The 22,294-nt window shown below is 40.5% G+C and overlaps 1 protein-coding gene across 1 annotated transcript in view; it reads right to left on the bottom strand.

The window, feature by feature from the left end:
* Positions 1–9,114: 9,114 nt before the first annotated feature.
* The window catches only part of CNTN6 (contactin 6), a 254,480-nt gene continuing 241,300 nt past the window's right edge, over positions 9,115–22,294 (bottom strand). The window contains 4 exon segments of the mRNA XM_077325221.1: positions 9,115–12,189; positions 12,192–12,284; positions 14,744–14,912; positions 17,421–17,533. Coding sequence (XP_077181336.1) covers positions 12,149–12,189; positions 12,192–12,284; positions 14,744–14,912; positions 17,421–17,533 — 416 coding nt within the window. The 3' untranslated portion in view covers positions 9,115–12,148.

Raw genomic sequence — 22,294 nt, 5'->3', positions numbered from 1 at the left:
AGTCGTCCAGTGAAATGGAGTTCAGAACTTAGTCTCCTAGGGTCGACTCTTAAATTCTAACCACTACTCAACATTGGCTTCCATACAGTGGCTGCAGTTGAATACTAGTGAGCTGCCAGGCCTGTCTGTAGATGCTCCCATGCCTGGCTTGAAAATGGATCTGTACCCCCTCCCCACTTCTTACTGATAAAAATCAAAGCTTCCCAAATGAGTTGAATTTGCCTTGCAAACCCCACAATAACCACTGCAAAGGGCATTTGTTTATTAAAGATATAGGTGCTGCTTTTATTTTTTTATTTATTTTTTAATGTTAGATTTTTCTGCAAACTTGGGACTTTTCTCAAGATCTAGATTATGTGTTCATGGTCCCAGTCTCTGCATTTAGGTATCCAAGATGGGGCCATGTTGAGAATTAGAGATGATGCCAATGCAAAGTAATGGCATATAGCACAATGCATAATTGACATTCAGATGTGTATATATTTTTGCCATACATAGGAAAAAAACTATTGTAGTCCTTTTTAGCATAGTCCTCAGAGCTGTGTTTTACAGTCTGCTGCTATACCATCTCACCCTCGAAACTCCCCTAGACAACACCAGGAGTCAAAAGATCCATGGAAACATCGGGGCTTTACGCACCGGAATCTTTGTAGCAAATTGGTTGCTGAATGAAAAATCGCCATTTAAAATAGTGGAATTCGTCGTTATGCATACCTGCCTTTGTAGTGGAATCCAGTTGCGTTTTGTAGCGTTTCCCACAGGCTTCCGGTCTCGGCAAAAATCGCTAGAAAGGAAGCGCTCTTGCCAAGCTCGTCCCGCCCCTGGCCGTCAAGCAGCCAATGGGCAGCCGTTAGCATGCTCCCAAACAGCCCCTTTCCCTTTTAGAAAGTTTAAAAAAAAAAAAACAGACCCATTGCAACGAATCTGTGTTGATTCGTTGCAACGGAGAGACCCATCCAGCTGCCTGGTGTGTTTGAGCTGTCATTTATTCGTTGCCACGCTCCCTCCGAGTGAACCCCCCCCCTCATGGGCCCAATTTTCGGCTGAAAATCCAATGGGCAGCCGTTAGCATGCTCCCAAACAGCCCCTTTCCCTTTTAGAAAGTTTAAAAAAAAAAACAGACCCATTGCAACGAATCTGTGTTGATTCGTTGCAACGGAGAGACCCATCCAGCTGCCTGGTGTGTTTGAGCTGTCATTTATTCGTTGCCACGCTCCCTCCGAGTGAAACCCCCCCCCCTCATGGGCCCGATTTTCGGCTGAAAATCCAATGGGCAGCCGTTAGCATGCTTCCAAACAGCCCCTTTCCCTTTAAGAAAGTTTTTTTTTAAAAAAACCAGACCCATTGCAACGAATCTGTGTTGATTCGTTGCAACAGAGAGACCCATCCAGCTGCCTGGTGTGTTTGAGCTGTCATTTATTCATTGCCACGCTCCCTCCGAGTGAAAAAAAAAATCCCCCCCCCCTCACGGGCCCGATTTTCGGCTGAATGAATGTGTAAAAAATAAAGGGAAAATACATCAGCAAACGGGCTTCTCTTGTTTGTGCTTAGTGACTGAAGGGGAGGGACTGAAGCCGGGGAAGCCTCTAAACAGAGGCTCGCTGGTGCGTTTATCCCCGCTCGCTCGGAGAAAAAAAAATGGCGATCGCTTCGCCGGAAGATCAGAGGAGAGAGCCAGGGGGAGGGACTTTGTAGAAACCGCAACAATGTTAACGCACAGGTCTTTTTCACTAGTGTTGCAGATTGGTTGCAGGACTGTATCGCTTTCCGGAGGGTGAATCCACTTTTGGGGATTTCCCTGAAAGCGCTACAAGGAAGCGCTTTTTGCAGATCGTTTTCAGGTGTGTGGCAGATTGTCAACGACGTTGTGCATAATGGCAAATCAGTAGCGTTTTCAATTGGCAACCATTGTGCGATTTTGAAGGCGTGCGAAAAGCCCCATCATTTTAAAATAATTTGGTGTATGTCAATTTCACTCCACATATTAACGTCCAAAAACACCTGAAGCGAAACGTTGGTCTCCAGTGGGAATGTGTCATGCAATTAACTAGCATCTAACTATTCAAGAATGACATTGACATGTATTTTTTTTAAGAAAAAAAATCAGAAATGGCCCTGAATACTTTCTGGAAGCCATATAAGATTTCTAAAAAATTAGGACGACACTGACTAACCACAGTCAATTAGATACAGTGATACATAATTTCATATTTTTCTGTATTTCTATTAATTCTTAGGAGCTGCTTTACATTTTCATCACCTGACCCATATCGATTGCCTAGACTAACTGAGTGATTAAAATTAAATTAAATGATAATTTACCTCCTATTGGCGACAGTGTGCATGGAACTCCCTTTGATTGAGACTGCAGACACATCCATCCCTTACTTTGTGATTTCGGTTGTTGCAGCTTTCATGACCTGAGAAGATAAACTAGCATCTTTTAATCAAACAATCCTTTATGGTGTACTGATGGCCGCTCCAATAGTCAAAACTGCTTTTCCTGAAATTCTCTTATGTATTTGTAAACAGTTCCTTTTAATGGCCTGTGTAATTTAGAGGGGCTGTGATTTGATAGTAGAGCACATGCTTTATACCCAGACAATTCCAGATTTAGTGCACAGCATCTCCAAGGATCTTTCTTTGGTTGGCACAGATGGACTGCTTCCAGTCGTAGCAGACAGCGTTGATGAGACACTAACCGTGTGACTGATTTTAAGACAGCCTCAGGTCTATATGTTTTGTCATCCATTTATTTATACACAAGCACACACATTCTTTAATATCATTTCCTTCATTTGTATTTTCTGGGTGGAAGAAGCCTTTATTGAAAGCCAGATAGTCCTGTTTATCTACAAGACAGTCACTCTTGCTTTGGTTGACACACAATGAAATCTATTCAGTTTCTATCGAAGTAAATGAACGTTGGACAGTGACTGTCCTTGATAAATTGAATCTTGTCAGTAGTTGTAGTCTGGCTCCCTTACATGGTCTATACAGCCTAGGATTGAAAACTCTTTTGTTACAGCACATTTACTCATGCCTCCGGGAGACTGTCTTTCTAAAGGAAACTAGTTGCCACTAAATTTTACTGGAATCCAGGCAAAGCCTAAGCTTGTAGCCCAAATAATTTCATTTGTTAGAAGTATGGGTGCCTCAATGACCTCTTGACAGCACAGTGGTTCTTTACTTCAGAGACCGTTTATGCCCTGGAGGTTTCATGCCAGGCTGCAGGCTGGAGTTTTAGTTATGGCAGGTTGCCCCACCTCTTCCTGCACCCACATGGGGGAGCATTTGGCCTGGTGTGCCTCATCCACCCCCAATTTGTGCTCCTGCATGGGAGCTGGGGCAGTGAAGTTCCCAGTGCATAAACAGTCATGGTAGTGCGCCTAAGCCCCACACAAGAATGTAGCATCAAAACAGCACTCCAGGCAAGCAAATCTTGTTTATATAGTGATATTTATGATATACAAGAATCAGTGTGGTGCACTGGTTAAGAGTATTGAACTACGATCTGGAAAACCCATGTTCAAATCCATGCTTATGCCATGGAAGCTTGCTGGGTGACCTTGGGCCAGTCACATGCTCTCAACCTAACCCACCTCACAGTATAGTTGTGAGGATAAAATGGAAGAGAAGAAAATGATGTCAGCCACTTTGGGTCCCCACTGGGGATATGGTGGGGGGGTATGAATGACTCAAACCAACCAATAAATATGTTTGAGATGCAAGTCTCAGGTGAATGTTTAACAAGATCCTAATGTCTGGTGGTTGTCAATCAACTTCTAAGTGCTGTGATAGATTGCTAGTTGTTCTGTATCACATTTAAAGGAATTGGGCATGGAGAGAAACATAGAATCTGAGTTTTTGTCCAAAGTGGGGAAACACAATAAAACAGTTCTCCTTTGCTAGCTGTCAGAAGACATTGTAAATCAGGGGAAAGGGATACCTTAAAAAAATCTGAATTTCTTCCTTTTGCCATCTTGTGAATTCACCCCAATATTTGTCAGTCATCCCTTTAGTGAACTCCATTAAGAATCACAGCCTTACTACATTAGGCATATATCTGATATAGACAATCAGCATAATTCCCTCAAACAGTGATAGCAATTAGTAAGGCAGTAAAGACGATGTAGGCATATTGGTTTATTTGAGGAACAAGGATGTTTAGATCCAGTTTGTTGTAGTGGTTAGGAGTGCGGACTTCTAATCTGGCATTCCAGGTTCAATTTTGCACTCCCCCACATGCAGCCAGCTGGGTGACCTTGAGCTCGCCACAGCACTGATAAAGCTGTTCTGACTGAGCAGTGATATCAGGGCTCTCTCAGCCTCACCTACCTCACAAGGTGTCTGTTGTGGGGAGAGGAAAGGGAAGGAGACTGTAAGCCACTTTGAGCCTCCAACTTTTCTTCTTGTTCTTGTTCTTGTTCTTGTTCTTGTTCTTGTTCTTGTTCTTGTTCTTGTTCTTGTTCTTGTTCTTGTTCTTGTTCTTGTTCTTGTTCTTGTTCTTCTTCTTCTTCTTCTTCTTCTTCTTCTTCTTCTTCTTCTTCTTCTTCTTCTTCTTCTTCTTCTTCTTCTTCTTCTTCTTGTACTTCTTGTTCTTGTTCTTGTTGTTCTTGTTGTTCTTGTTGTTCTTGTTGTTCTTGTTGTTGTTCTTGTTGTTGTTGTTGTTGTTGTTGTTGTTGTTGTTCTTCTTCTTCTTCTTCTTCTTCTTCTTCTTCTTCTTCTTCTTCCAGGTCTCTTGAGAGACAGTACATAGATTTTCAAAATAAATCAACAACATTGTGGAAAAATAGATGAGGTTTGGCAAAATTTCCTAATCCCCCTCCTTATAAATCCTTGCCAGCATTAATCTAGAGAAACTAATGAGCATGCTCCCTCTATGAAAGACTTTCAAAGTTTTCTAATTCACATTGAGTGCTAGGGTTTTTCAGAAGGCTAAGACTTCTCTCTGTTTGTAGTCCCAAACACAAAGCCAAACCGCGATATTTACAAGCCTCTGATAATCTGCCCTCTGCCATGTTCTGAAAATGAGCTCGTATTCCTTGTGTAAACTTCTCCTTAAAAGGAAGCTGAGTTCATACTGATACACACTGTCTTAGATGACTAGCTACACTATTCCATACATTTGTATCTTAAACTGAATCTTTTCTATGAAATTGAGAGTTCACTTTTTAAGAGAAACATTGTGTTTTTTTTAAGACCCATTATAGAAATCTGGGGGAGCAAGTTTAATTCTGTTTTTATTTAGACCACAGGATATATTTAGACCACAGGATATACCACAGGCATCAAGTAGAGCTAGTCCAATAGTCCACTAGTCCACTGAACAAGCCTGTTTGCTGGTCAGAGAAGCCAGCTCTCACAGTGTATTCTGCCGTAAAAGACAATAAGAGATGGCACCCGAAAGCCCAGCAGCTTGGTGAGTGAGCCTGAAGCAACCAACACCCTGAGGAATAATGGAAAGAATAGCACATGCTCAGATGTAACACTAAAAACTGCCAGAAGGGGCCCTGTGGCAAACAGGCATTAAGAGAAGAGACAAATGTTGGGGAAGGCAGCCAAGTGGCACAGAACATCCTTTCAGGACAATTGCTACAAACCCATTCCGCATAGGTCATTGACAGCAGATAACATTTCAGCATGTAAATAGATGAGAGGGAGGCTGCAGCATGAAGAAGAAACTCTGTCCTTATGTATTTCAGTATATTGTTTTTAAAATGGTGGCAGGAAATATTTGTTGCAAATGTTCATGTCCTGCATTTCTCCACAAAAGAAACACAAACTTTAGTAAGATCACTTGGGCATGAAATTGGGTGGGCAGGTAGTTGTGGGTGGGCAGGGAGTTTTGAGTTCCTGCATTGTGCTGGGAGTTGATGACCCTGAAGATCCCTTCCAACTCTATGATTCTAAAGGCTTCACATAAACCTACATTTCTAACCTCCAGACTCTTGTGGGCCAAATGATAAGACTAGTGACATTTGTTGTAGCAATGACAGTTTTATGAACACAGAAAATGGGGTAGATTCAAATGAGTAGCTGTGTTGGTCTGAAGTAGCACATTCAAATCAGAGTCCAGTAGCACCTTTAAGACCAACAAAGATTTATTCAAGGCGTGAACTTTCGAGTCTGACAAAGAGTGCTTGCACTTGAAAGCTCACGCCTTGAATAAATCTTTGTTGGTCTTAAAGGTGCTACTGGACTCAGAAAATGGGGTGCAGGTGTGCTTTTTACAATTAAAGCTCACCTGGGAAAGGGCTGTCTTGTTTTCTTCCCAGCAACCCATCCTTACAGTTAGAAGTAACCCCACCCTAGCTCTAGTTACAAGGTTATAATAAGGGTGGAGGCTTCAGTGAAGCTCAACAATGCAAGTGGAAAGCAGGCAAAAAGTATTTTATATGTTGCTTCATAAAAAAAAAAACACTACATTGATAGCTGTTCTTGCACTTTACATGGCCAGCATGACATAATAAAATGCATTTAATTTCAAATATCACTAGAGCAGATATGCAGAAAACCCTTTATAGCTCCAGCCTTCTACCACGGGGACCGAGATCATATTATAGATAGGGTACATTTAATCCTGCAAATCAGGAATTGTGTGTGTGTGGTTATATGAACAGTGGCTTAATATAGGTTGGGAACAATACTAAAAACATTAAGACCATTTAAATTCCAGCGCAATCAATGGCACTTCAGTTGCTGTTGGTGTGATTATGCACCACTTCTTTATTATTAAGCAGAAATTTGATTTTATCCTTCGCCTGTTGGGCGCAAATTGATACCACATCCACCACCACCCCCTGCAAAATAAAAATAAAAAATTAAAATAAAACAACCCTCTGTAACATAGTTCAAGACTAGTGAAACCAGTTCTAGGTCAGTCAACATGTTTTATGACTGAGCAAGACTTTGAATCCAGGTATTTGGAGGCTAGCTACAAGATTCTCAACATTATGATATTAACTCTTTCATTTGCTTCTGCTGTTTCTTCATAAATAGGGCAATATATTGAAATTTATTAGGACTATATTGATATATACGATCAGCCCAGCTGGGGAGCAAATGGTGTATGTTCTGTGATCTATTTTTTTTGTACCTCATACTTCTCAATCTGTTTGTTTGGCAGTCCTCCTTTTATCCTTCATCGGAGGCACTGAGGAAGAAAGCAACAAACGTATTTATAGTTTACTCCTTGCAGCTTTTCAAAGCAACCCTTCAATTAAGAAGAAAAGTAATTATTATGGTCTGATATAATCAATTTGATCAGAAGGAATTTGTTTCTGGTACGGGCAATTAATCAAGATAAATTCCTGATGATAAATCCACACGTATTCAAAAGTAAGAGTTGCTCTAAATATATAAAGTCATATTTCACTGCAAGCTTTAAAAAAAAAAACACCTGAATGGGAAAGAAGCATTACTAAATCAAGGCATTCAAAATGTATTGATAGAAATACATCTGTATCAATTCTATGAATCTGATATGTCTTTTTTTTACCAAGATCATCATTTTCTGCAATCTGGGTATAGGTACCCCAAGGACAAAACTGGGTTCCCTTGATACTCATGGAGAGCCCTCTGTCTACAGGTTCTGCACCTAGAAGAAAAAGGATTATACTCTGAAATTGAGAAGGGGCATTTTAATAGTTTATTTGTAGACATAACGTTAGGTATTCGGTAAATGAATGGTTGATGGGATTGGCATTAGGTGAGCCAGAGAAGTAGAGGTATCAGCTCACTTTCAATGCTTTGATTTCAGTTAAATAATCTTTTTCTGATACTGAGTAGAATCCAGGTTCAAGAGATTCAGCAGATTTAGTTCTGTAGTGGGCAAATGTCATTTCCCAAGCAACCTTGCTAGCAACTTCAATACATACCAGATATATTCTGTCCTCTGATGAAATGTGTGAGGTGTTCGGGGGATAATGAGGATGAAGGTCTTTTGATAGATGAAAGTAAGCATTTGGGTGAGTGGAGAGGAATCCTTTGATAGCTGGCAGCCTGTAGACTCTAGGTATTGTAGTAAAAGGAGCCAACACTTTTTATTTACTTGTGTTAGCTGGCCACTGAGGATACAGAAATTGCAGTACTTCAGTTATTCGATATTCTGATGGATTTGATTTGGATGTCAATGCAGTATTATCATGAGATTTATCTAATTGATCAATCTGGGGTACTCCCATGTGTATTTTATAAGAAATAGTCTAGACCAGTAACACATCCCATGGTAAACCAGGACCATAAAACTTAAGAAAAAGTCCAGAACTTCTATTTGAGACATCTCCCATTTTTAAAATAAGCCTACTAATAGAAAACGTGCTGTTGTGGGACAGGCTATATGATGTGCTCTATCTTAGCTACACATTTCTTTTTTAGTTTTTTCCCCACCGTGACTCATTCAGACATGCAACTCCCATAATTGCTGCTTGAAATAAGGATGGATATTGCAGTAGATCAGCAGTAATGGAAGCAGGGTGATTTTTACCAATTAGTCCTTTCACTGAAGACCTATCACTTTCCCTTTATGTTTTTTTCCTGAGGGTTCTGTCAGGCCATTTTGGGCTGCTGCAGGATGAGGGAGACAAGAATGCTTCCTTCTGCTGATGGATGTCTTTTCTACCACTGGAAATTATTGCTGAATGAGGAGTGGTGGCCTGCAGTCAACAAGATCTTCTCAACTTGTTAAGTAGACTTTCTTCATCCTAATTGCTCGCTATATTTGCTTTTCCTCTGCTGCAGTAAGAGCAAGAAACAGTAACTCATGGAGAACAGTAACTTGGAGAGCAGCATGCCTGATTCTAAGTTTAGCCAGACTTTAAAGGTAAAGGTAAAGGTATCCCCTGTGCAAGCACCGAGTCATGTCTGACCCTTGGGGTGACGCCCTCTAGCGTTTTCATGGCAGACTCAATACGGGGTGGTTTGCCAGTGCCTTCCCCAGTCATGACCGTTTACCCCCCAGCAGCAAGCTGGGTACTCATTTTACCGACCTCGGAAGGATGGAAGGCTGAGTCAACCTTGAGCCGGCTGCTGGGATCAAACTCCCAACTTCATGAGCAAAGCTTTCAGGCGGCTGCCTTACCACTCTGCGCCACAAGAGGCTCATAAAGCCAAACTTTAGAATACTGTAATTAAAAAATAAATAAATCTAAAAATCTAACAACCAGGTGTGTAGATTCTTCACCTTAACACTGTTTCCTATAAGTTTTCTTGATAGTTTGTGACACATTCAGATTAAAGAAGCCTGAAACTGCTATTAGCAGATGAAGCTGTGTTGTGAATTCTAACTTGCCTGCTGTTGTCTATAAATTGTCAGGCATAAGCACTGACACTAAGTATTCAAATTTGATGGAATCCGTTTAGCATATCCCTGTTTTTCAAATGTCAACTGTCATAAAAAAATCCACTAACTCTAAACAGCATTCTGAAGTCTTTTGGTGCTATGCACGTATTTGAACCTGTCCCAGAAAACTGCTGAATTTTTAAAAATTATTTCAAAGGAGGGGCCAAGAGTGAACTGGTCTTTTAAAAATTATACCCTCCAACTTCTAGTTATTTTCTTAAAACCCTAAATGATATGCAGCTAGTGGATTGGATCACCTACTTTCTATAAATGTGATCATCAGCTGAGCTCTTCTATAGAGGAGAATATAGAAAATTCTATAGAAAGTAATGACCCTTCAGTATTTAAGAGGCCAACATTATATATTAAAGCTGCAATTTTCTAAGGAGGTAGATCTGGCTTCTGTAATACATATAGAAAAGAATGGCCCTTTAAAATGTAAAAAAGATCTAGGAGGGAATACCCCACTGACAGCTGGGAAACAGACCCCCTTCCCTTCCCTTTTCTCCCTTCCTTCCTGACCCCATTTTAATTCCCTTTGAAAAAGACAGAAAAGATGCTTTTCAGGATCCAGCTGTTTCAGCACATGAAAAGGTTTGGGAAGGAGCACAAGACTGCTGAGTCCCACCATGCTGTGGGCTCCATCAAGATTTGGCCCTCACAGCATTTCTAAATGGCTGAGCCTAACTCTAAAATGACATCCGCTTCCATGCATCAGGACCATGGCCCTGTGGATGTAGTAATGTCTGCTTTGACGCACAGAATGTTATGTTCATATGGAGTCTGTTGGAGAGAAATATATTGTTTTGTTCCTTTTGCAGACAAGTCACAAGAGATCTTTACTGTTCTACATCCTTTCTCCGGAATGTCAGATTCACTTTCATTCATCATTTCTTAGGTGTATTAAAAAAAAAGAAGAAGTTAGCCGTTAATTTCAAGCGGATGGGTCACATTCTCCCAAGCTCCTGCCTAGCAGGTGAACTATAATGCGGTGGTTGGAAACAAAGCCCCCACCATGTTTTGAAAGCACCTGGGATTGTTTTAATCATCCTCTTTACTATTTGCACATTTCTGCTAATTCCTTTGACAGCTTATAGTCATTGCTGGAGGTGATGCAGTTGAGATGATATATCCCAGTGAGTGACAGGAAAATGAGCCGTTCGTAAATCTAGTTTTATTTCTAGGGATTTTTATATATCCATTAATTCAAGGTCTGGATTACTAACTCAATAGGTCAAGAGGTTTAATCAGATTTCTATATGCCAAGATGAGGATGAAAATGAATAGTTTATTTCACCAGCTACCCAGCAAGGCTTAGAGTCATAGCGTACTGTACACTACTGACTCACTACATTGTGTGCCATAATGATCGGCTTGCTCCTTCCTGATTCATCAATGTGATGTTAAATACTTTATGCCTATCCATATTTTAACTGTTTTTCAATGATTTAATTTTTGAAATGTTTTAATGTTTTCATATTCGCCACCCTGGGGATCCTCAACTGGGTAGAAGGGTGACATAGAAACAAGTTGTATAAATAGGTTTTAACTTGTGGTTAACGGAATCGATGGAATTGGGTCATCAGTTGGTGAAGTGAAGGGAGAGTAATATCAATACCTCCTTCCATTGGAAGTTCTTTGCAATGGTGCATTAATCCCAGCTTGTTCTTCCCTAGAACTCTTGCAGTGCAATGAGCTTAAAGGAGTGTAACAGTATAGAATTGCACTCCGATGTACCCAGGTCAGATATGGCTCTCTTACATATGGTTTACTTTACTTCCCTGAACATCCAGGAGACATCTCGAGGCAATACAAACTACAAGGTGTTCAGGATTCTATGATACGAGCTATCCAGTGACTCTTTGGCTTGCCTTCTGCTCTAACTGTGGCTTTCCCATAGTACAAAGAACAACAGTTTACTCTAAGAGGTGCTGTAAAAACATATTTCATCAAGCTTGTTAGTTCTATTTATTATTGTTAAATTGTAGTCCTTCAAACAAGCTCTGTATTATGCTTTGTCAGATTTAGTACGATTTTGAGTGCCTGCTCCTTCAGTTAAAACACCACAACCCTCCCATACACAAGCCGAGATCAACTCCATGTACTAGCATCCTCATGACTTTGCCATAGTATGTGCTCACTGACAATCTTCTGAGCATGCCCATGTTTTGCACTGAGCATGTTTTGCATTGGAGCTCATATTCAAATTACTACCAAGTGGTTTGATGGATTGGTTACATAAATCCAAAAGCAAAGAAAAATATGTATTTAAAATAATACACTGGACATACATCTATGGCAATATAAATCTGTGGCAACATTTTGTTAGTCATTCATGGAACTATTCAATGCAAAACAGTATGGCAGATGTTGAGCACCTTTTCAGATGCTAGTGAGTGTATAGAAGGAAAAAATAAGGCATTGTTTTATTGAATTTGGAAATGCTACTGCAGATCAAAGTGAGAAACAAGTATCAGAGAATGTTGTACATCAGAACACTGGGCCAATGGAATGTTTGGTTGATAACAAATGTTTGCCATACATATGGATAAATGAGATTCTGACAGTAGGTCACCAATTGCAATGAACTTTCCCATTTCACAATCACACAAATATGCTTTGGCACCCTTCTGTTTCATTCAGGGAGATCTTGGAGACTCCTTTTTGGTAATAAATTATATTAATGATATTTATATTTTAATAGATAGTTCATTATTCTCCCCCCTCCCCCAGTTTTATTTTCAGGAATGCCAAATGTAGCAGAAGTCTCAAGAAAATAGCCACTACCAAGTGGCTGATGTGTTTTCAAAAGTCCAATGGCTGCATGTTGGCTTCATTCAAGAAAAAACAGAAGAGCTGAGAATATAGCCCATAAGCATGATCTTAGATGTTGTTATATGGACTGCGGGGTGGCAGATGTGTGTCCCTCCAGAGCTTAAGCCTACAAAAAACAGAGAAGAATACTCAAGTTAACACAAAACTACTTTTCATAAAATGAAGGTGCCCTGTTTGCTTCATTGGTTGGGCTTTGGCCCACTTAGATTGATACTATCTTTAGGAAAGTGAGAATCTAGTCCTAGCAAATAGCTTCATCTGATTCAAGAGGCCCAGCATTTCAAGACCATCCTTGGCCTTTGCACAATTTTATTTATTGCATTGTTGTTCACGAGTTTTACAGATACCTACAGATACATTCATTTAGCATTCGAGAATACTGTCTTTCAGTCCAGTGAGAATGGTGTGAATAGATTTTGGTTGATGGAAGAACACTGGCAGAACAGCCACCCAACTCTAGGCACAGCTGTGCAGGGGGTAGTAAAGCACAGTTCTGGGTGCTAGGCTTCCAACTCTAGCAACCTCTGATCATTTTGTTTCTGTGCTGCACTATGCAGAGGCAGCAGACATTGCCACGACAGAGCCGTGTTTGTTAAATCTCTGTAGCGTATCACTGAAACATGAAAGGAATCTCTGGAATCAGGAAAAGATAGAGGCTGGTCCATGTTTTTTTTTTACCATATCACCTTCCCAGTAGAACCTCTTCTGTCTCTCCCCCACCCCTTTTAAAATCAAACAAGTATTATTACAGTTCTGAATCAAACATTCCATGAGTTGGAACCAAAGCACCATCTGCAGAGTGAGACTAGTGGAGTGGGATTTTGCCATTTTCCTCTTTCTGTTTCAGCACATGGAAGCTGCCCCCTGAAAATCAGCATCTTATGGTTAAGCGAGTCTTTGAAATAGCATGAGAGGCAAAAGTAGAGGAAAATAGCAGAAATTGCCCTCTGTTCCTTTGCCAGTGTAAGTGCTGTTTGGCCGAAAAAACTGCTGCTATGCTAGAAAATATCACATTTGTATCTAACCCATGTAGTCATGTCACCAACATTCAGCACATTGTTTCTACATAGTTTCTATTACAAGTTAATTTCACTTTTGATACCTAGTCCAACAATCAATCAATCAATCAATCAATCAATCCATCAATCCATCTATCCATCCATCCATCCATCCATCCATCATTTAATTTATAGCCTGCCACTCCCATAACCAGCTTGGGGGAAATAACAAAATATAAAACCCCACAATAAAATTCCCCATAACATAAAAACAGCAATACAACCTGTAAGTGGAATAAAATACTCTCCTCCCTGCCCCTGCTCAACAGAAGGTGTATAATGACTCAGGAAGAGGGAGTTAATAGGGAGCAAAGAGCTAATCCCATTTACTCATTGACTTTGGGGGGTGGACTCAGATCTTAACTGCGCTGAGAGCCAGTTTGGTTTAGCGGTTAGGAGTGCGGACTTCTAATCTGGCATGCCAGGTTCGATTCTGCACTCCCCCACATGCAGCCAGCTGGGTGATCTTGGACTCACCATGGCACTGATAAAGCTGTTCTGACCGAGCAGTAATATCAGGGCTCTCAGCCTCACCCACCTCACAGGGTATCTGTTGTGGGGAGAGGAAAGGGAAGGCGACTGTAAACTGCTTTGAGCCTCCTTCCGGTAGAGAAAAGTGGCATATAAAAACCAACTCTTCTTCTTCTTCTGCTGGCCTCACCCAAAGACCTGGTGGAAGAACTCCATCTTACAGTCCCTGTGGAACTGTCCTCAGCTCTCTCAGGAGCTCAATTCATTGAGTTGGGTCCAGGACCGAAAAGGCCCTGGTTCAAGGCCAGCGAATCTCCTTTGGGCCAGGGATAAATATGGTTGCAAAAAAGATCCCAAATTCTTCATTTTGCTCTCCATGTTATCTTTACTTTTGCTTATATCTTCTTCCTTCTATTCTTCTACACTGACCTATGAAGAACTATTTTATACCTGCTTTTTATGGTGCAAATATCACACAATGATTAGTGTGTGTGAATAGGTCAACAGGAATTGAATTTCTACAACAGAAGTTTTGTGTCTTCCCCAAAACAATTATTTATTTCCAATGTGTTGGTTTGCAAATTCATTTGACCATACCGGTGTAGAAAGAGCAATTGACGTGCATGTACCAATCACTCCTTCGTTTCGTCCAGTACCTAAAAGCCAATTCTTCTTCCTTCCATTCCCGTTCCTTTTCCTCTCCTGTGTTAAGTGGACTGTGAGCCTGCAGGCACACACAGCTGGGTATATTTTAGTCAGTTTTAAAATAGTAGATAACGATGACAATTATCCTGAAGTCTCGATGATTTCCATTCAGCTCAATATCGGATTTCCACCCAGTTTGCACAGCTGCAAGGTTTAGTGACATCAGCAAGCCACTGATTCCCTCCCCTTGAAAAACCCACTGGATAGTTTTAATTGATGTTCCTTTACCATGGCAGGAAGAAACAGAGACTGTCCCCAGGTCTTTCTGGCTTTTCGATCCTAGCAATCAAGAGGCCATAGCAAAAATGTTCAAGGGAATGGGAAGACTCACTTGACATTGCAGGAATCCTGATTTCCTCACTACTGCTGCCTTCTCCTCCATCACTGATAGATCTTATTTCAATGAGATAATCTTCTTCAAAGGGGATCAGCAGCTCAGCCGATGTGTTGTTGGTCTCTACTATGTAAGTAGCACTTTGTCGATTTTGCCTGTACAAAATCTAAATAGGAAAGGAGAAAAGGGCTACCTTTATTACAATGTTGTTACTTGAATGTGTAGATGAACGTTGCACACTGGACTGTTCATGTGTTTTTAACTGTTCACTGCACTGAGGGCTCTAATTAGGTGGAAATGGGTGATAAAAATGTTTTAAATAAGTAAAAATAAATAATAAATAAAACAGGTCTTCACCATATTGTCAAGCCTCTTGGGAACTAATTCACAAAAAACATGAACTGCTCCATCTGATTACAAGCTCTATTTATGGAGACATGCCCTGGAGAGGTAAGATGTATCCCATCCAGTTGGCTCAGAAATCTACATTACAGTTTTCAACACAAATTGCCAGAGTGGAGGTGGACTTCAGTGAGAATCCAGGTCTCATGGCTTTCAGGAATAGAATTCAGGGTACCAAATGCCTGGCCATGTCTATAATGCTTGTTCTCTGCAAAATTATTTTTTCTAATTAGAATGATTGGCAATTTTCCAATTTTCTAAGCACAGCTCTCTAAGCAATATTTCCCCTTGACTCACCTCACTTTCTTATAAAGTCTTTCTCAGAAAAATCTAACAAATAAGTCCAGGATATCTTATACTTTTTCCTGAGAAAGCCAAGAATACACACGCACATCCCCTTCCCAACTGCCAAACCTTTCCCAACCCCCTGCAAACAAACAAACAAAGAAACAAACAAACAAGCACTTTTAGCAAGGAGAAGGGATAACTGATAGCAGGGAGGATTTTTGTGAAGATATGAAAAGTTTGGAAAGGTTCCTATATGAATCTTCATCTCTAAGTTAAACACTAATGGGGACCACTAGGTTCTCCTTGACTAGAAGCAAATAATGTTCCTGAATATTGGTCAGAAGAATCATTTCTGACAGTGAACTTGAAATAGAGTGCTCTTGAGCAGACTCTAAAATATTACTTTGCATGAGGGAAATGCTAACAAGATGCCCTTCTTTTTAGTGAGAAGGGGAAGGCAGAACTAGCAGGAATGGCTTATAAGTTACAATGAACTCTTTTCTAGGCCACCCCAAACTGATAGATACTTGGGCCAAGTTCATAATATGGTAAGAGTTTCTGAACACCCTCAAATACAAATGCATCCCATCACTGAGATTTCTTATTTAAATGAACTCTGTAATGTGATCAGAAACAGATGTGACACAGCAAAATTACCTCTGGGGATTTGGATGTCCTTTGGGAGGGTGTTTTTTGGGGGTGTGGGAAAATTCCCCAATTATGCATGGGGAAGGAGCTCCACCTTACTGGCCAGCTGGTAGTGGTGCAAATTCCTGGTTATGCACAATGTCGACAACAGCCCAGCCCCCTCTCATCCCTGGCTCAGGTGTCCCATGTTAAGGGAATGCAGATAGTTTCCAACTTCCTTTTTTCTCTGCAGGTACCATCAGCAGCCATGCTGGGCTAGGCCCATGTGCACAGGGAAGTCGGGCCTCTCAGGCCCGGCTCCTCTCCCACCTACATTGTCCCAGTAGGGACAGAAAATGCTCTTTTCAGCTCCATGGCACATTGTGGCAGTGTGGAGCCGAACGGGTCATTTTGTTTTACTTCCACGAAGGTGGGATTGCATCATATTACTTCGTGAAAGTAACCCCCTGTCCACTGTGGTGAAGTACGGTGGAATCTTTCCGCCCTGGCTACATGTATACATGCGAAATCTGGGCTGGACGCAGATGTATGTCAGGGGAAATCTTCCCCTGTTCATATATGGGAAGCAGCACGGCATGCTGCCTCTCTGCAAGAACTGGCAGCAGCCTGACGCAGCGGCTGCCATGCATAATAGGTCTGTGCATTTCTTCTGTCCTCATCACAGCTGCTCTCACAGGTGCCCACCTGTGCCCACAATGACATGAAAGTTGTTAAAATGATAAGGAGATGGGGCAAATTGTTCATACTTGATGCTCCCCAGCATTTTGGGCTCAGATTGTACACAGAAATAAGGAGTAACTTGAATCAGGGGATGTCATCCCATTCTGATGTCCCTACCCTAATTTGAGAAATTGTTTAACCATCACATTAAGAGAGTTTGGCAGCTTCGTGCTGTCTTTTATATGATGGAGAGGAAAATCATTCTTTCCCCAAAGGAAAATGCAAATGCTTACCCCTTTGTGATCAAAAAGACCTACAAGCATAGCTCTTTGAGCAATATTTGCCCTTTTAACTTTTAACCTAATAGATTTGTGGAAACACTATCCACAAACGTCTCATCAACAAATTTGCTTTCACTGCTCATGCTTGATGTGGAAACAGATTTATGCATTGACAAAGAAGTTACTTATCTAGGTTTTTCAGGATATCAAACAATCCACTTTTATTATTCAGCCATCCAACAAACATTCTACGTGTGCTGAACATCAATGCAGTCCACTTAGCGAACAAACTGTAGGAATGTGTGACTGTCATTCAGAGTAAAAACTTGACTACTTCAATCACAATTACACACATCTGGCATTCACAATGACTCTGCCACTTGTCCCATACTTACTTTGTAGCCAAGCACCTCAGATTCATTTTCCATTGTTTTCACATGTTCCCAGTTCAAGCATATCTTTGAATCTGATAATTTCCATGCAATGTTGACAGGCCGTTGACTTGGCGCTTTAATAAAATGTAAGAACAGCATGCATATGAATTATTTTCCACAGAAGATGAATATTAGTTTGCATGTGTCTATGAAAGAGAGATGGTTTAAATAGTTTCATCATAATCACCCTTCCCTGGAAAATGAATTCTGTTCAGAACTGGTGGAAAAAAAATCACCAGACTGCACATCACAGTTAGAAAATATATTTAATCATTGTTTAAGATATTAGACATAACCTTGGATCTACCAGACATTTCCAGGGGCAGAAGGGATTTCTATCTGTAGAGCTGGACTTCTAGGCTTCCCCATGACCACTGCAGCTCAAGATGCCCCCCAACACTGCTCCTAGGAAAAAGGGAACACCCAAGAACCCAAGTTGGGGAGGCTGGAGGTTTGCAATAGAATGGGAGAACTAGTGACAATTGCTTCTTGCTTTATTGAAATCCCGCTGCAGGATCCAGCCACCCTCCCATATTTTAAATATATCTATGCTCATTCATAGATATTTGTGCATAGGATACAAGTTTAAAATGGATGTACTGAGTTAGAGGATAGAAACTAGTACTGGACATAAACCGAACACTTCTTTCTGAATTTTTATTGTAAACATTTGTGCATACATTTGTGTGTGCTTTGTGGTTGTAGATATGCTCTTCTGCATTTAATGAAATAAACCATTGGTCCATCAAGGTGTGTATTGTCTATTCAGTCTGACAATGCCTGGCCAGAATCTCAGGTCAAGGTCTTTGATATCATCTAGTGCATGACCCTTTCATCTGGAGATAGTGAGGACTGAACCAGATGCTCTACTACTGAGCCACAAGTGACTTATTATATAGTACAAACTAGTAGGGAAAATCCTGTAGCATCTATTATTTCTTATTGACAAACCTCCATTATTGTATCATGCAAATAAAAGAGCATCAACATTGGAAAGATTAAACATTTCTTATGAATAGGCTACAAAACATCCCTTGCAAGACTAGAGGGCACTTCTAGCCATGCTAGAAAAAGACCACGATTTTCATAGCTATTCCTCCAAATTGTATTTGAGGGTCCTTCAAACCCAGGACTAGCTTTTCATGTGATGCTGTGGAGCTGCAGAAGGACATTGGGGGGGGGAGAGGGTGAAATGAAAAATTTGTTCTTTTCAGAGTTCTCTAGCCCCAACTCACATAATAAAAGTGTAGACAGTCTATCAGGATGGAATACAAGTAAACGAATCCTGACAGTTTTTGCGGACCAAGGCCATTTCAGAAATGTCACATGAGAGTGAACTGTATATAAATTTTTAGACATATAAAAACAGAAGTGTTTGTAAACATTCAGGTAGATGAAACTGCAAGTTTGCGTTTGTGGTAGTTGCAAATCCTTTGATAGTAGTTTTCCCACATTTGTATATGCAGTGTTTCCCCCCTCCCCAGCTTCTTCTTCTCAAGCACTTGATTAAAAAAGGAAGTGGTGGAATTATTCACCCATATGTGCATTCTCAGTTCACTACTAATGAAGCACTGGAACTCTCAAAACAAAAGGTGAAATTCACACTGTGTACTGAAAACTACCTCAAAAGTTTGAAACATTCATGGCTTCTCTGCATGTTATTTTTTATATGGTTGGATGTTACTAGTGATAGATTATTAGCATTCACATAATAAGACCTAGATGCTTGTTCTCAAATATCCCTCACTGCTCTTGTCCGAGAGGTCAGTGTATTTAGTGAACATACATAGTTCCAGTTCAAACAGGCTTCCGAATTACTGTAAATTCACTAGAGGGTCGCCCAAAAGATATATACAGAGTATTTTCTTGGGAGTAAGCCCCAATGAATAGATTTAAGTAGGATCTGAGTAGACCTGTTTAGGATCATCTCTTCAGCTCAGGCTGTCTTCTAGTTCTTTTCTGTATATCCCTCTGTGCCTTCTAATCCTGGTCCAAGAGAGAATCACCACTAGTTTGAGGCATACTTGACAGTTGCTATCAAATACTGCCATCTATCACTTAGGGTACAAGTATGGGTTAGAAGAAAACGTAAGTATAGTAATTATGTCTTGATAAATATTTATTTTGGGGAAGCAGTGGACATATTTCTAAGTTTTGCATTACTCTAAAAGCATGCAGAAGAATTTGCATAAGATGCAAATTCAATATGAAATGCCATGAAAACTGTTCCTTTTTGTCCATACAAAGATTGACCACACTTTCACAGCTGGAAAGTTATAAGAAAACAACATTGCAATTAACTTTTCTTTTACCATCACAAAAGTTATTTGGCACATCATCTAATTTACTCTTGCTAAAAGAGTTGAAGGGTGACTGCTAAGGTACCTGTGAACCTTCTAATTAAAAAAAAATCCAGGTGTCCTTCAGGCCATTGAGAAAACGTCTCTCAAATGTTTAGTCAATAGCCTAACTTTATGTATTACTTCCACAATCAATTGTAATCAATGGGTTTAAAAGGGTGCAATTCTGCTTAGGACTGCACTATTAGATGACAGTATGTGTATTATGAATTTAAACATTGCATAATACAAGTGATTTGACCTGTAAAAAATACGTTAATAATCAGAGACTTTGCATATATGATACTTCCCCAAGCTCATGTTTTGTGGAGAGGCAGTCTAAAAATATTCTATCTATATCTAAAGTGGTGTCATCTAGATGACACCACAAGTGAAATCCATATATTAGTATTTTGAAGGTTACCATTTTCTCACATAGATTCATCAACATAAATGATTTTTTTTAACTTTTGTAGTACTCATTGGAATGTAGTGAAGTCATCTGGATGGATTGCTTTAATATGCAAATTCAAAATTCTTCATGACACTTTTCATGTCTGCATTTCCCCCAATAGCCCCAATATCTTTGAGGGCTGTGCCCAACTAACATTACTGAGATGGTCCAGAAACTGGACATCCCTGTGGAATAAATGCAGTAATGTAAAGGATCCAAGAGAAGGCATGTTTACATAGTGATCCTCTGTTTGGAATTTCTGCTGTGTGCCCAGGGGCATGGAAGGGGTCACAGGTGAAGAACTGAAACAGACACAGTGATTTGGGTAAATAAAGCATCCAATGGTTTTTATTGATTACACCATAGGAGCATTCACACAGTATAGGGATGCACCAAGAATTGTCAACCTGCCTATTGTCTGATGACCCTGACAATCTCAGCCTGCCTATGGGATGCTACCATGGTGTGCCAAAGCCCAGGGAGCCATGTGGGCAACGGCCACTTTGTGGTTCCCTTACCACCTGTTATTGAGGGCCCCACTGATAGTCCCCAAACTGGGCATGCTGCTGAACTGGCTCTTCCTCAGAACTTCTTAAGGGAGACTCCTGAACTGTGGGATGCAGGCATGCAGACATCATTTCCCTAACCAAAAGGATCCATCCTATGCCCAAACCACCCAAAGCTGTGACATCCATGAAATTCACACAATATAAACCATTACAATGGACTTGCAGGAGTGGGAAAGTTGCAGAAAACCAAGGCAGAGGCTTGAGTAGTACTGACCTAAATAGAGGAAGAGGAGGCAGGTAAGCCCCCCACCTCCAGGTCTGCTCACCTCCTTGCCCACCTTGTGTGTGTTTATATGCATGACATCTGGCTGCCCATGCTGGGCATACTCCACCTGGCCATATGGTCCACAGATCACCAGAAACATGGCAACCCTTGCTGCTCCCCTAGAATCCCAGAGCCCAAAAAACTATGTCAGGATGAGTCTTGGCCAAGTCTTCTGATAGCAGGAATCTCTTTTCATCCAAATGAACAACAAAACCCATTCCAAAGGAATGAACTATGGCAATTTGACCACATCACCGGCTTTTAGGACTTTCTTTTTATTTCATTTTAAGATATGATAAGAATACTCCTCCATGTTACTTATATGCAAGAAAAAATCCTTACTAGATGCCAGGTCAAACTGGATAGGTGGATTAAAAACTGGGAAAGCATCTCTATAGTAAAAGTCTCAGGATTGATTGACTTAAATTGGTCCTTTAAAAAAGCCTATGTAGAAGAGTGTTCATAAGGACTAGCATGCATTAAAAATAAATAATCACAAAACTCCCTTTACCTGTGAATTAGTGGCCACCTCTCCACACGTAACCTAAAAAGGAGAAAAAGTTAAACGAAAAAGGGCAAGGCGATTTCCCAGTTAATTAGAAGATAATTGTCGGGGGCTCACTTTTCCTCACAAACCCGGGAGGATTTTGAATAAACATAACAAAGTATGAGCTGATAAAATAATTGACAATTCCTGTGGAACAGTAAGCTCTCTTCACAGAAAACTGATGATGTACTGTGAAGAAAGACCTTGGCAGCCTTCAAACATTTATGATGATATTTAATTAAAGTGGAAAACTGAAGTTGGGATCACTGCAATATGAGTCTCATAGACTTCTCTACTGGGGTTCTTAAGATTATCTCATTTTAGATATATCACAGATTTTATGCAATTCTTCCCGGCGGCTGATATAAAATACTTCAAGGCCATTATGAGGTTACAGATTGTACTATATTTTTGTCTGGTACTGCCTGGAAACCACTGAACACTATTCACACTGAATATATATGTATATAAGTGCCGTCAAGGCACAGCCAACTTATGGTGACCCCAGCAAGGGGCTTCGGAGGCAAGTGAGAAGCAGAGGAGATTTGCAAATGCATTCCTATGCAGAATCCTCCCTGGTGATGGTCATTGAACCAAACACCAATCCTGCTTAACTCCTGAGATCCAACAAGAACAGACTATACCATGCTGCTTTCCCTTT

The sequence above is a fragment of the Paroedura picta genome, chromosome 3 (genome assembly GCF_049243985.1).
Source record: "Paroedura picta isolate Pp20150507F chromosome 3, Ppicta_v3.0, whole genome shotgun sequence".
Taxonomy (NCBI): Eukaryota; Metazoa; Chordata; class Lepidosauria; order Squamata; family Gekkonidae; genus Paroedura; species Paroedura picta.
This window is presented reverse-complemented; position numbering and strand designations above follow the sequence as displayed.